This window comes from Sapajus apella, unplaced genomic scaffold, assembly GCF_009761245.1.
Source record: "Sapajus apella isolate SASKATOON/1434 unplaced genomic scaffold, GSC_monkey_1.0 scaffold37, whole genome shotgun sequence".
In the NCBI taxonomy this organism is placed as follows: domain Eukaryota; kingdom Metazoa; phylum Chordata; class Mammalia; order Primates; family Cebidae; genus Sapajus; species Sapajus apella.
In genome coordinates, this window is record NW_022436977.1 from 4962861 (window position 1) to 4977771 (window position 14911).

General features: G+C 38.3%; 1 protein-coding gene across 5 annotated transcripts in view; it reads left to right on the plus strand.

The window, feature by feature from the left end:
* Nucleotides 1-14911, plus strand: part of ICE2 (interactor of little elongation complex ELL subunit 2) — a 61519-nt gene continuing 46608 nt past the window's right edge. For 3 of the 5 annotated variants that reach the window (XM_032297278.1, XM_032297279.1, XM_032297281.1), the window contains exons 1-3: nt 20-159; nt 1121-1255; nt 2969-3073. In XM_032297278.1, the coding sequence (XP_032153169.1) occupies nt 1215-1255; nt 2969-3073 (146 nt within the window). In that variant the 5' untranslated portion in view covers nt 20-159; nt 1121-1214. Of the gene's footprint in view, nt 160-1120; nt 1256-2968; nt 3074-14911 lie in introns of all 5 variants that reach the window. The other 2 variants (XM_032297280.1, XM_032297282.1) reach the window with 2 other exon arrangements.

Sequence of the window (14911 nt, forward strand, 5' to 3'; positions counted from 1 at the left end):
CCACTACACCGCTGGTGACGTCATCACGCAGCGCCGAGGCGGCTCAGCCACGTTCTTTAAATATGGCTTTTCCCCGGCGCGCGCGACTCCGTGAGGAGTGGGGTGGAGCGCGTGTGGCGTGTGGCTGCGGCCTGGGCAAGAGCCGCCGCGGACCATGAGGTGGGCGGAAAGGCTGCGCTGCAGCCCAGACGCGGCTGGGAGGGTGCTGCCGGGTCAGCTGGGTTGCTCATGCGGGGGCGGGAGGAGGAAACATGGCGACCGGGCCAGGACTCTGCTCCTGGCTCTGCGCGGCTCCTACCCCTGCTTTGCTCGCCCTTTTGCCTGCCTTTCTGGAACCCTTGTTTCCCCTCTCCTTGCGTCCCCTTCCCCTCAGCCCTTCATTTTGCCTTCATCAACTCTTCCTCCCACCTCACCCCCCAGCTCCACACTGGGTCGAAGTGTGAGAGGTAGATTGAGGGGGAGCCGGTAGGGCCCATCCGGTGCCGAGAGACCGTCTCCTAAATTTGTTTAGGTTCTCGCATGTCACTTTATCAGTCTGCCTGGGGTCACAGAAGTAATACTGAACATGAAGAGATCAAGCCTGATTTGTAGTCCTGATGATGTCCTTAAGTGATCTAGTGAAATGTCACTTAAGTTGACGACCTCAGTCTCCTCAAATGTGAGGTCCTCTGTGAAAAGCCTAAGATTCCTGATCCGAGGTAGCTTTTGTCATGCAGTGCCTGCCAGAATCTGCCCCATAACCAAGCATGGTCAGGAAAAGAAAAGCAAGATTTATTTTGGCAGTAAGGGAGTGGAGAACTGAGTTGACTTCCAGTTCCATGTCATCAAGTGGCCTAGTATGTGAGCAATGAGAACACCATTCTGTTTCAGCTCTTATTTCCATAGTGAGTGACCTAAGAGTAACACTCCCGGCGTAGATTAAATGGAAACGGACTCATCGTTATTGATGCTCTGCCCTCTGCCTCAAAGAACCTGGGGAACATTCATCTGTTTGCTGTATTCTGTTTTAGATGCCACAGTCTGTTGAGGATAGATGTTTAGGGGGAGATTCGTCCTCATCTAACAGCACCTGGCTTAGCCAATCACTTACTTTTGATCTTGGCCTTTTGTTTTTCCTCAGTTGAGTAAATTCGGGAGGGATCCTGTTTCTATTGAAGCCGTTGCACCCAGGAACTTGTGAACTGTGAACCAGAGTGAAGCAGAAGTCTAGGAAGATGAGCTCCAAGATGGTCATAAGTGAACCAGGGCTGAATTGGTGAGTTGTAGCCATTTTGTAATCCACTGAAGAGGAGTATAGTGGGGCCGATGGTTGACATAAGAAAATAGATTTCCGACATAGAGAGATTTGGAGGAAACAGAAGATACAAGTTTAGGGTCTCAGAATTTACCCTATCATCTACACGTACTAAGCGCTTCAATTAGACCGACTCCACTTCCACTCCTATCGTGGAACAGCAGTTCAGCACTCAAAATTGTTTTTAGGTACGTGTTGGTCTCCTGTGAAGGAGAGATACTGGAATTTTCTTGTGTCCAAGAACCTTGCCATTTCCATAAAAGTAATAAAAAAGACTCTCTTTAAGAATAGATATGCTGTTACGTTGAAATGTGTGTCAAATGATAATATAAATGCATAGAGTGTATTTTAGAAGTGTATGAAGACTTTGCAAATATCCAGTTAAATAATATAATAGCTAACACATGTGCTGCCTTAGTTCATTTTAACTCACTTTTGCTGAGCCAGCCAAGGAGGATCAAAAGTTACAAATGGTTACAAAGAGTATTAAAGTAGCACCTGACTCAGAATATTAAGTCAGGATGTTATTAAGTATTTGTTTATTGCAAACAACACTCCCATCCCCAAGGAGTTCACAGCCCTTGAGTCCCTTGACTTAGTTTTTATATGATATGCAGAAACTTAAAAATTTATTGAGATGTCACAGATGTAATACCACAGCAAGGTAGTAAGAAACTATAGTGGTACATAGCAAATAAGGCATTCTAATTTTACCATTTCATTAATACCTTAATTGTAGTTTTTTGGATAAATGCCTTTAAGACAGTTAAAAAGAGAAAAGAGTATGGAGCAAATATGCTAGAATTTCCTATCTGGACAGTAGGCTAGCCAGAAGTTGCGATTTGATTAGATAAGAGATGTGAACCTTTGCATTCCTTGCCAGTGCTATAAAGTGTGTGTTCAGATGTAGCACAGATGCTCTTATACACCACTGGCATTGTGGAACCAAATGTTGTTTAGAACTTTTGCACAATATTGTAGCCATGGAATTATCCTTTTCCACAGAATTTTACTGACCTTTGTCCTCCCTGGATTAATGGATTCACTGTTTTAAAATGTTTAACTTCATTAAAACAGCATTTTTGGATGCCTAACTGTATGAAAAGCTTTGAATATTGTGTGTGAGTCTCTAAATGAATTATGGTATTACAAGTAATCATATCACCTTTGAGGTGCTTTTTGCAAACCAGTTATCCCATTTGCCATAGTAAACAAAATAGGATATTTAGTCTTTGTAGTGTCTTTTGGCTTAGGACAATGGTACATGAAACAAAAATGAGTTGAGAGGTGTTTTCAGCAACCAAGTATCTTAATGTTATGCCCTAGAGCCAGAAGTGAGGCCAGCCTTTGACAGACCTGTGATTATACTTCAGTCTTTTCTGTCTTTAACTCTCCAGCTCTGTGACATTTATTTAATTAGGTACTAAAGAAAATGCAAGGCTGATTATTGAAGCTGGAGAATTCCATCATGGGCCTGGGTTTAAGGCTATTCAGGAAGTAACACTTATAAGTCCACAGATCTGGTATATGAAATTAAACATAGTAAGAAGAGATTGTCTGGGGGTCGGGGGGTAGGAAGGTATGAAATTATAAGTTAAAATTGTGCCATTATGCGTCTTAGCCTAGCATGAGATTTTGAATTGTCAGATATAAGTAAATTACTTTGTTTCACAGGGATATTTCCCCCAAAAATGGCCTTAAGACATTTTTCTCACGAGAAAATTATAAAGATCATTCCATGGCTCCAAGTTTAAAAGAACTATGTGTTTTATCCAACAGGTAATATGTTTACTTGGTTATTTCCATATTTAATTGTTGCTTTTCTTATAGTTGAAGTTTTATATGTGTGTCTAGTATTAAACATTCAAATTATAGAAATGGTAAAAACTAAAACAACTTGTAACACTTTGGTATTTATCTTTTCAGGCTTTCAATTCTTTCTCCACACCTGAACTGCAAAACAGTTTTATAGTGTTTTCTAATACTATACTAAACCATTTATCCCAATAATTTTCATTCTACTGTACTAATAATACAGTATAATACTGTACTAACATTTATACCAATAAATGGTTTAGTATAGTACCAATATTATGCTAGTAATTATTTAGAATAGTAGTAAATAGTATACCACTTATATACACACACACGTATATAATACAAAATGGGATTATACTAAAAATATTATAAAACTGTTTTTGTAGTTATCTGTCATTTTAAGTGATATTTTGAATATCTTTCCATGCCCCAACATATAAGTCAATCTTAATGGTTGTATATTACCTCACTGTATAGATTATAGATGTGCTTTTAATTCGTTCAGTTAGTCCTGTGTTGCAAAACATTGTGTTCTGGTTTTTGGATGTTTTTTGTAATTAAAAACAATGTATTGGTGAATTTTTATAGTTATTTCTATAAGATACACTCAGAGAAATTGAATTGTTCAGTCAGACAGTGTGTATGTTTTATATTTTAAAAGATATTGCCAAATTCCTAAAGATTTTTCTCTCTGATATTTAATGACTAAAAAGTGATAATTTGTACTTCTTACTGCTCACCTGTCTGTAATAGCTCCTCTTTTCTTTTTGATAGACTATTTCTACTCCATTGTTGATGAATCCGAAAACCAAGTAATTGAGTTTACTAGAAAAATGTATCAACATACAAAGGAGGAATCAGGAAACTCCCCCAGGGGCGCAACATTTACTTTCTTCCATTCTCCTTTTACAGTGGAGGGCATATTTCCCCATCTTTTCCTACCTTCTCAGTTTACTTTTCTGTCAGTTATCCCCTCTTAGTCCTCTATCTTTGTTCTCTCCCATTTTCCATCATCTTGATCACTTTTTGGTTTTGTTGTTTTTTTGTTTTTTAAGAGACATAGTCTTGCTATGTTTCCCAGGGTGATCTTGAATTCCTAGCCTCAAGTGATTCTCCAATTTGGTCTCCCAAAGTGCTGGGGTTGCAGGCAGGAGCCACTCTTCCTGGCCAACTTAATAAGTATTTGAACATGCTTAACTTTTCCTGTTTTAAATAATCTCTGGACTCCACATTTGCTCCCAATTACTTTTCTTACTTCTTCTCTCATTTATATTTAGACGACTTTAAAGACTTGTATATGCTCACTGAGAAGAAATGCGGAACAAAAAAGCTGTAAGACATATCGAAAACAATTAACAAAATAGTAATAGTAAGTCTTTCCCTATCAATAATTACTTTAAATGTAAACTGATTAAACTCTTCAATCAAAGGATAGATTGGCAGAATGGATTTAAAAACAGGACTAAAAACTTTTCGTTTACTGCACATCCTACTGCACTTGCTGGCATTACAGGAGTGAGCCACCACATCGGGCCCGTAGCTGTATTATATTCTATTGTTGGTTGTTGCTTCTATTGTTATTTTTAAATTGTCCTCTGTTGATATTTAGCTTGTTTCCATTCCTTTACTGTTAGAAACAGTAAGCATCCTTTTTACATGTACTTGTATGAGTAGGACAAACTTCCGTCATTGAAGGGTATGTATATATATTTATTTTGATAGATACTGCCAGATTGCCATTAAAAGCAGTAAGGAAAAAAGCGCTTTTTTGATGCCATCAAATGAATGCATAAATGTACATAAAAACAAGCAGGAGTTATATTAAAGAGACAATTTTAGCCCAGATTCAGTGCTTCACACCTATAATCCCAGCATGTTGTAAGGCTAAGGCAGGAAGATCACTCGAGTCCTGAATTTGAGACCAGTCTGGACAACAAATTGAGACCCCATGTCCCCAGATATAGTTAGCTTCATGTGGTGGCACATGCCTATAGTCCTAGTTAATCAGGAGGCTGAAGGCTGAGGGCTGAGGCACAAGGATCACTTGAACCCAGGAATTTGAGACTGCAGTGAGCTCTGATTGTGCCACTGTACTCCTGCCTGGGTAACAGAGTGAGATCCTGTTTACAAAAAAAAGAGAAAATTTTTTTTAAAATAAATGTTTTAAAGGGGAAATTTCAGAAGCAACTTTACTCTTGCCAAAGTGCATAGTTAGAATGTCTGTGCTAATGTCAGATGTACAAGGTTAAGGTAAAAGACTCCTTTATGTATGTAAATTTGTGGATATTTTTAAAAACTATTTGTTATTCAACTTGTACAGGTTTTTTGAGGATAACTGATTTTTAAAAACTTACTATTAATTAAGTAAAGAATTGCCTTTATTTATTTGGATCAAAAAAGACGCCTACCATTTCTATTTTCCTGGGATTTAGAGAACATGTATCTTTATCTTTAAAAAAATAAAAATTGCGATTTCCGTCTCTGGGATCCCCTCCCACAACAGCGTGGGAGCTCACTCTAGTTCTTTCTCTCTCTCTGCCTAATAAATCACTCTGTGAAAAAAAAAAAAAAAAAAATCATCTCAGGCCATACATAGTGGCTCACACTGGTAATACCAGCCCTTTAGGAGGCCAGAGCAGCTGGATTGCTTGAGCCTAGGAGTTAAAGGACCAGCCTGTGCAACATGGTGAGACCCTGTCTACAAAAATTAATAAAATAGCCAGGTGTGGTGGTTGTGGAGCATCAGTCTCAGCTACTGGGGAGGCTGAGGTGTGAGGATCACCTGAATCCAGGGCAGTTGAGGCTGCAGTGAGCCAGGATCTATCCATTGCACTCCAGCCTGGGCACCAGAGTGAGACCCTGTATCACACACATAAAAAAAAAATAATCTCATCTGGGCTCAGTAGCTCATTCTTATAATCCCAATACTTTGGGAGGCTAGGGGTGAGAGGATCACTTGAGCCCAGGAATTAAAGACCAGCCTAAGCAACATAGCAAGACATCATCTCTACACATAATTTAAAAGTTAGCCGGTGTGGTGGCATGCATGTGTGGTCCCAGCTGCTCGGGAGACTCGGGTAGGAGGATCACTTGGGAGCATCACCTAGGAGGTTAAGGCTACAGTGAGCCATGGTCACACCACTGCACTCCTGCCTGGACAACAGAGCAAGACCCCATCTCAAATTTTGAGACCTTATCTCAAAATTAAAAAAAAAAAATCTTACTATATTTGAACTCTTGTCTCAGACTTTCTCTTTTAACACAAAAAATTTTTAGTTTTCATCTTCATCTTGCCACTGCTTCTTATTCTATTTTTTATTTTAGAGTTGGCGCCTTGCCATGTTGCCCAGGCTAGACTGAAATTTCTGGGCTTAGGCGATCCTCCTACTTCAGCCACCTGAATAGATGGGATTACAGGTGCATGCCAGTGTGTCCAGTTTATTTTAATGGTCTTTTCAAGTCCACTTCTGTTCAGCATATCCCAGATGTGGGTTATAACCTGACTTTGTGAAGGCATTTTGCTGGAAGTTGGGCATATCTAACTTCTAAAATATTTTTTTTCTTTGAATATCCTTGTTTTCTTTAGATTTCTATAGAACACAAAATAATTTATTACTATAATTTACCTTGTACTACAGAAAAAGTACACAAGCTATTGATATAATGTTTCTAGTCTTTTTTCCTGTTTTACTAAGAATCATTACAGTAATTGTTAGAATAATTACTGTAATAATTCTTAATAACTATAATAATTACTACAATTATTATTTTTCCATTTATTTATTTTATTGCATTTTAGGTTTTGGGGTACATGTGAAGAACATGCAAGATTGTTGCATAGGTACACACATGGCAGTGGGATTTGCTGCCTTCCTCTCCATCACCTACATCTGGCATCTCTCCCCTTGCTATCTCTCCCCAGATCCCCACCCCCTGCCGTCCCTCCCCTATTTTCCCCCCAACTGACCCCAGTGTGTAGTGCTTGCCTCCCTGTGTCCATGTGTTCTCATTGTTCAACACTCGCCTATGAGTGAGAACATGCGGTGTTTGATTTTCTGCTCTTCTGTCAGTTTGCTGAGAATGATGGTTTCCAGGTTCATCCATGTCCCTACAAAGGACACAAACTCATCATTTTTGATGGCTGCATAATATTCCATGGTGTATATGTGCCACGTTTTCCCTGTCCAGTCTATCATCGATGGGCATTTGGGTTGGTTCCAGGTCTTTGCTATTGTAAACAGTGCTGCAATGAACATTCGTGTGCACGTGTCCTTATAGTAAAAGATTTGTAATCCTTTGGATATATACCCAGTAATGGGATTGCTGGGTCAAACGGAATTTCTATTTCTAGGTCCTTGAGGAATCGCCACACTGTCTTCCACAGTGGTTGAACTAATTGACACTCCCACCAACAGTGTAAAAGTGCTCCTATTTTTCCACATCCTCTCCAGCATCTGTTGTCTCTAGATTTTTTAATGATACCCATTCTAATTGGCATGAGATGGTATCTCAATGTTGTTTTGATTTGCATTTCTCTGATGACCAGTGATGATGAGCATTTTTTCATATGTTTGTTGGCCTCATGTATGTCTTCTTTTGTAAAGTATCTGTTCATATCCTTTGCCCACTTTTGAATGGGCTTGTTTGTTTTTTTCTTGTTAATCTGTTTTAGTTCTTTGTAAATTCTGGATATCAGCCCTTTGTCAGATGGGTAAACTGCAAAAATTTTTTCCCATTCTGTTGGTTGCCGATTCATTCTAATGACTGTTTCTTTTGCTGTGCAGAAGCTGTGGAGTTTGATTAGGTCCAATTTGTCTATTTTGGCTTTTGTTGTCAGTGCTTTTGGTGTTTTGGTCATGAAGTCCTTGCCTACGCCTATGTCCTGAATGGCTTTGCCTAGATTTTCTTCTCGGGTTTTTATGGTGTTAGGTCTTACGTTTAAGTCTTTAATCCATCTGGAGTTAATTTTAGTGTAAGGTGTCAGGAAGGGGTCCAGTTTCTGCTTTCTGCACATGGCTAGCCAGTTTTCCCAACACCATTTATTAAACAAGGAATCCTTTCCCCATTGCTTGTTTTTGTCAGGTTTGTCAAAGATCAGATGGTTGTAGATATGTTGTATTGCCTCCGAGACCTCTGTTCTGTTCCATTGGTCTATATCTCTGTTTTGGTACCAGTACCATGCTGTTTTGATTACTCTAGCCTTGTAGTATAGTTTGAAGTCTGGTAGTGTGATGCCTCCCGCTTTGTTCTTTTTGCTTAGAATTGACTTGGCTATGTGGGCTCTCTTTTGGTTCCATATGAAGTTTAAGGCAGTTTTTTCCAGTTCTGTGAAGAAGGTCATTGGTAGCTTGATGGGGATAGCGTTGAATCTGTAAATTACTTTGGGCAGTATGGCCATTTTCACGATATTGATTCTTCCTAACCATGAACATGGAATGTTTCTCCATCTGTTTGTGTCCTCTTTTATTTCATTGAGCAGTGGCTTGTAGTTCTCCTTGAAGAGGTCCTTTACGTTCCTTGTTAGTTGTATTCCTAGGTATTTTATTCTCTTTGTGGCAATTGTGAATGGAAGTTTGTTCTTGATTTGGCTCTCTTTAAGTCTGTTATTGGTGTATAGGAATGCACGTGATTTTTGCACATTGATTTTGTATCCTGAGACTTTGCTGAAGTTGCTTATCAGTTTCAGGGGATTTTGGGCTGAGATGATGGGGTCTTCTAGATATACAGTCATGTCGTCTGCAAATAGAGATAATTTGACTTCCTCCTTTCCTATTTGAATACCCTTTATTTCTTTTTCTTGCCTGATTGCTCTGGCTAGAACCTCCAGTACTATATTGAATAGGAGTGGTGAGAGAGGGCATCCTTGTCTAGTGCCAGATTTCAAGGGGAATGCTTCCAGTTTTTGCCCATCCAGTATGATACTGGCTGTTGGTTTGTCGTAAATAGCTTTTATTATTTTGAGATACGTTCCGTCAATACCTAGCTTATTGAGGGTTTTTAGCATAAAGGGCTGTTGAATTTTGTCAAAGGCCTTCTCTCCATCAGTTGAGATAATCATGTGGTTTTTGTCTTTGGTTCTGTTTATGTGGTGAATTACGTTTATAGACTTGCAGATAGACGTGTCTTGGTTTATAGAACCAGCCTTGCATGCCCGGGATGAAGCCTACTTGATCATGGTAGATAAGCTTTTTGATGTGCTGTTGCAATCGGCTTGTCAGTATTTTATTGAAGATTTTTGCATCTATGTTCATCATGGATATTGGCCTGAAGTTTTCTTTTCTTGTTGAGTCTCTGCCGGGTTTTGGAATCAGGATGATGTTGGTCTCATAAAATGATTTGGGAAGAATTCCCTCTTTTTGTATTGTTTGGAATAGTTTCAGAAGGAATGGTACCAGCTCCTCTTTGTATGTCTGGTAGAATTCGGCTGTGAACCCGTCTGGACCTGGGCTTTTTTTGGGTGGTAAGCTCTTAATTGCTGCCTCAACTGCAGACCTTGTTATGGGTCTGTTCAGGGTTTCGGCCTCTTCCTGGTTTATGCTTGGGAGGAGGCAAGTGTCCAGGAATTTATCCATCTCTTCCAGGTTTACTAGTTTATGTGCATAGAGTTGTTTGTAATAATCTCTGATGATGGTTTGAATTTCTGTGGAATCTGTGGTGATATCCCCTTTATCGTTTTTTATTGCATCAATTTGGTTATTCTCTCTTTTCTTTTTTATTAATCTGGCTAGTGGTCTGTTTATTTTGTTGATCTTTTGAAAAAACCAGCTCCTGGATTTATTGATTTTTTGAAGGATTTTTTGTTTCTCTATCACCTTCAGTTCTGCTCTGATCTTGGTTATTTCTTGTCTTCTGCTAGACTTTGAGTTTTTTTGATCTTGTTCCACTAGCTCTTTCAATTTTGACGATAGGGTGTCAATTTTTGATCTCTCCTTGCTTCTCATGTGGGCACTCATTGCTACATATTTTCCTCTGGAGACTGCTTTAAATGTGTCCCAGAGATTCTGGTTTGATGTGTCTTCATTCTCGTTGGTTTTGAAGAACATCTTTATTTCTGTCTTCATTTCATTGTTTATCCAGTCAACATTCAAGAGCAAGTTGTTCAGTTTCCATGAAGCTGTGCGGTTCTGGGTTAGTTTATGAATTCTGAGTTCTAACCTGATTGTACTGTGGTCTGAGAGACTATTTGTTATGATTTCCGTTCTTTTGCATTTGCTGAGGAGTGATTTACTCCCAATTATGTGGTCAGTTTTAGAGTAGGTGTGATGTGGTGCTGTGGAGAATGTATATTCTGTGCATTTGGGGTGGAGAGTTCTGTAAATGTCTATTAGGTTTGCTTGGTCCAGGTCTGAGTTCAAGTCCTGGATATCCTTGTTAATTTTCTGTCTCGTTGATCTGTCTAATATTGACAGTGGGGTGTTAAAGTCTCCCACTATAATTGTGTGGGAGTCTAAGTCTCTGTAAGTCATTAAGAACTTGCCTTATGTATCTGGGTGCTCCTGTATTGGGTGTGTATATATTTAGGATCATTAGCTCTTCTTCTTGCATTGATCCTTTTACCATTATGTAATGTCCTTCTTTGTCTCTTTTGATCTTTGTTGCTTTAAAGTCTAATTTATCAGAGATGAGAATTGCAACTCCTGCTTTTTTTTGCTCTCCATTTGCTTGGTAAATCTTCCTCCATCCCTTTATTTTGAGCCTTTGTGTATCCTTGCATGTGAGATGGGTTTCCTGGATACAGCACCCCGATGGGTTTTGGCTTTTTATGCAATTTGCTAGTCTGTGTCTTTGATTGGGGCATTTAGTCCATTTACATTTAGGGTTAATATTGTTATGTGTGAATTTGATACTGCCATTTTGGTGCTAGCTGGCTGTTTTGCCCATTAGTTGATGCAGATTCTTCATTGTGTTGATTCTCTTTACCATTTGGCATGTTTTTGGAGTGGCTGGTACTGGTTGTTCCTTTCTATGTGTAGAGCCTCTTTCAGGAGCTCTTGTAAAGCTGGCCTGGTGGTGACGAAATCTCTGAGTACTTGCCTCTTCACAAAGGATTTTATTTTTCCTTCACTTATGAAGCTTAGTTTGGCTGGATAGGAGATTCTGGGTTGAAAGTTCTTTTCTTTAAGGATGTTGAATATCGGCCCCCACTATCTTCTGGCTTGTAGGGTTTCTGCTGAGAGATCCGCTGTGAGTCTGATGGGCTTCCCTTTGTGGATAACCCAACCTTTCCCTCTGGCTGCCCTTAGTATTTTCTCCTTCATTTCAACCCTGGAGAATCTGACGATTATATGCCTTGGGGTTGCTCTTCTTGACGAATATCTTTGTGACGTTCTCTGTATTTCCTGGACTTGAATATTTGCCTGCCTTGCTAGGTTGGGGAAGTTTTCCTGGATAATATCCTGAAGAGTATTTTCCAGCTTGGATTCATTCTCTTCGTCGCATTCAGGTACACCTATCAAATGTAGATTAGGTCTTTTCACATAGTCCCACATTTCTTGGAGACTTTGTTCATTCCTTTTTACCCTTTTTTCTCTATTCTTGCCTTCCCGTTTTATTTCATTGAGTCGATCTTCGACCTCTGATATCCTTTCTTCTGCTTGGTCAATTCAGCTGTTGATACTTGTGCATGCTTCGCCAAGTTCTCGTGTTGTTTTTCAGCTCCATCAATTCACTTATATTCCTTTCTATTTTGTCCATTCTCGTTAGCATTTCGTCAAATCTTTTTTCAGGGTTCTTAGTTTCTTTGCATTGGGTTAGAACATGTTCTTTTAATTCACAGAAGTTTCTTACTACCCACCTTCTGAAGTCTGACTCTGTCATTTCATCACACTTGTTCTCCATCCAACCTTGTTCCCTTGCTGGAGTTGTGATCCCTTGTAGGAGGAGAGGTGTTCTGGTTTCGGGTGTTTTCATCCTTTTTGTGCTGGTTTCTTCCCATCTTTATGGATTTATCCACCTGTCGTCTTTGTAGTTGCTGGCTTTCAGAATGGGTCTCTGAGTGGACATTCTGTTTGTTGATGATGAGGTTATTTCTGTTTCTTGGTTTTCCTTCTGACAGTCTGTCCCCTGTGCTGTAGGTCTGCTGAGGTCCACTCCAGGCCCTGCATGCCTGGGTATCACCTGCAGCAGCCTCTGCGCTTTCACTGGGAGCTGCAATCCTGAGCTGTTCCTAAACGGCCATCTTGGATCCCGGGCATTACTACAATTATTATTTCAGGCTTTATTAATTTACAACTATTTTCTTGTTGAAAACCAAGGCTTTTTGTTCTGTTAATTTCAAGATTAAAAAAAAATTTCTTTTTGCTCTCTGTGCTCCATAAATGTTTGTAAAATGAAAGGACAGCTTGAATAGTGTTTTTACAAATGAATAATATGAAAAGTTAATTTTGTGTTAGTTTTCCTTGAAGCATGAAAAAAAATTATAGAATATTTGGAAAGTCCCCTAAGAAAATAAAAAAAGATATTAAAATGGCCCATGAGCCGTTCATGTAGAAATAGCGCTGTAAACAATTACCTTTTTTTTTTTTTAATTCAAGTTTCTGGTTGCAGTTATTTATAACTCAGTTTTAAGCAAACCAGGGGGAAAATAGCTTTAAATATATAATATATATATATATATTTAAAGAGAGAGATAGTGATTTAACGTATTTAATACAGGAAAATAAATCAAACACAGAAAATACTGGTATACTTGAAATGGAGACTAGAAGCACCATTTTCAAATGCTACTTTTAAACAAGCTACCAAACCAGTATTTAAAGTATACGAAACTTAAAGTTTTAGATTCTGCCCTTTTTTTTTTTTCTTTTTCATAGAAACTGTAAGAAAGGAGAATAGGTAGTTGACAAAATGCAGGGGGAAAACTTCAAACCATCAAGTGAAATAAAATATAATGCTGTATACGTGGATCGAGAAACCCTGTCAGATGCTTTTGGTTTGCACCCTGATGAAGATTTTGACAGCACTGCACAGGGAAATGATCTTGATGTGCTACCATTTCATTCTTTGCTGAATGTAGCCAATTTAAACTGCTAGAATTTCTTGACATTCCTACTCTGGCATATCTGAGTCAGCATCTTGTTGCTGCAGCAGCTTAATTAAATTTGCCAGTTTGTGCCACGAGGACAGACATGTTCTCATATTCAGAGAGACAGCTGTGAAGCAGCATTGTTAAGAGTGCAGATACAATACTGTTAGGTTTGAATAGCTCTCCAGACATTTTCTAGTGAGAAGTCAATTTGCTGTAATATGTTTCTCCCAAGATCAGCAGTTAATATTCATTTTGTTAGCCTAAAATATGCTTGTTTTTATTCAGTTATTGGAGAAACTTTAGTAGCTAAGTATGTCTTATTTTACCTGTGTTATTTTCAGACCCAACATAAGCATGCTAATTTTAATTTCCAAAAGTCTTTTCCCATTCCCTTATCAGCTGTCTTGATTAGTTTTTTATCCATCGTTTATCTCTAAGAGAGTGGTCTTAAATATTTTTGCTTTATTTGGGTATCTACATGTTTTCTAAAATACTGTTGTCATCTTTTGGAATTTTTGCCATATTTATTCTAGTATTATAAAGTTAATGTAAAACAAATTAGTGATCGGTTTGGATGGAATGTAAGTCACCTTTTGTCCAGTCATGGTTCTAATTAGTATTTCTCAGCCATATCAGACTGATATTCTCCCGCATTTTATTACAGATATATAAGAAGTAAGACACCTCCTTCACTAGCTTAAAATGAAATGAATAGATATAATTTTAAAAAATAATATCCTACACATGTAAATGTGAAATAATTTATTTTTAATATGTAAATTCATAGAGACTACTGTATTAGATACAATGAGGTAATGAGATGCACCCATTAAAATGAACACAGTTCATTTATTTAAGTTCATTTAAAGTTCTTAAGAGAAAATAAAGCATACCGTAAAAGAATCATAGGAAAAATAAAAGAGAATAAAATGTACTGTTAGGATAAATAATAATAGACTAGACTTACTTGTACCTGCTAAGAGAAAGCCTGAAGGGGACTGTTAAAAGCTATGCAGGATAGTACTGCATATTGCAGGCATTTACTATTCCTCACTTCTGAATATCTTTAATCCCCTCTCTCTTTTGTTATAATCCAGACACACCTACAGGCTTCCTGAATGCCCTGGGGACATTAAAACTGTCATGATTGAGAACCACTGCTGTGGATATTTTCTCCCCCTTCTCTTTCTCTCCCTTAATCCCTGATTATGGTGTTCTTAAGATTCTCCTCAGTCACCTATTTGTATGTTCATGTTGGAAACCTAAGTTCTTATTCGTCCCATTATGTTGACGTACATACCTACTTTTCTTTCTTTATTCACTTATCTAATGCACTTGATTATAATGTCCTGGAAATAAGAGATGATACCCTACTTAGTGTTATATTTCCAGTACCTGGCATAGGCTGGTACGTGGAAGTTATTTGATAAATATTAACAAATGGAGGAATGAAGAATGAATCAGCAGATGTTCATCTTTCTCATTAGTCTCCCTTCCTCTGTAGATTATTGCGTAATTTAGAGCCAAGTTAGAGGAACAGTCACTGTGGTGGAAATTATATTTGTAGAGGCCAAGGAAGTACAGTTTTTGATGTACTTCTAAAGTCTCTTATTTAAAATGTAGATTACAATAACTGAATAGCGTAAATAGAGATGGATTATGAGTAAAATAAGGAAGTTGCGTTCATATACCTTATTTGGATGATAAGGTGACTTCTTAAAAGCAGGGGTAGTTGTGAATCTAAGTAACAGAGAAACTATCTAAAAGAAAAG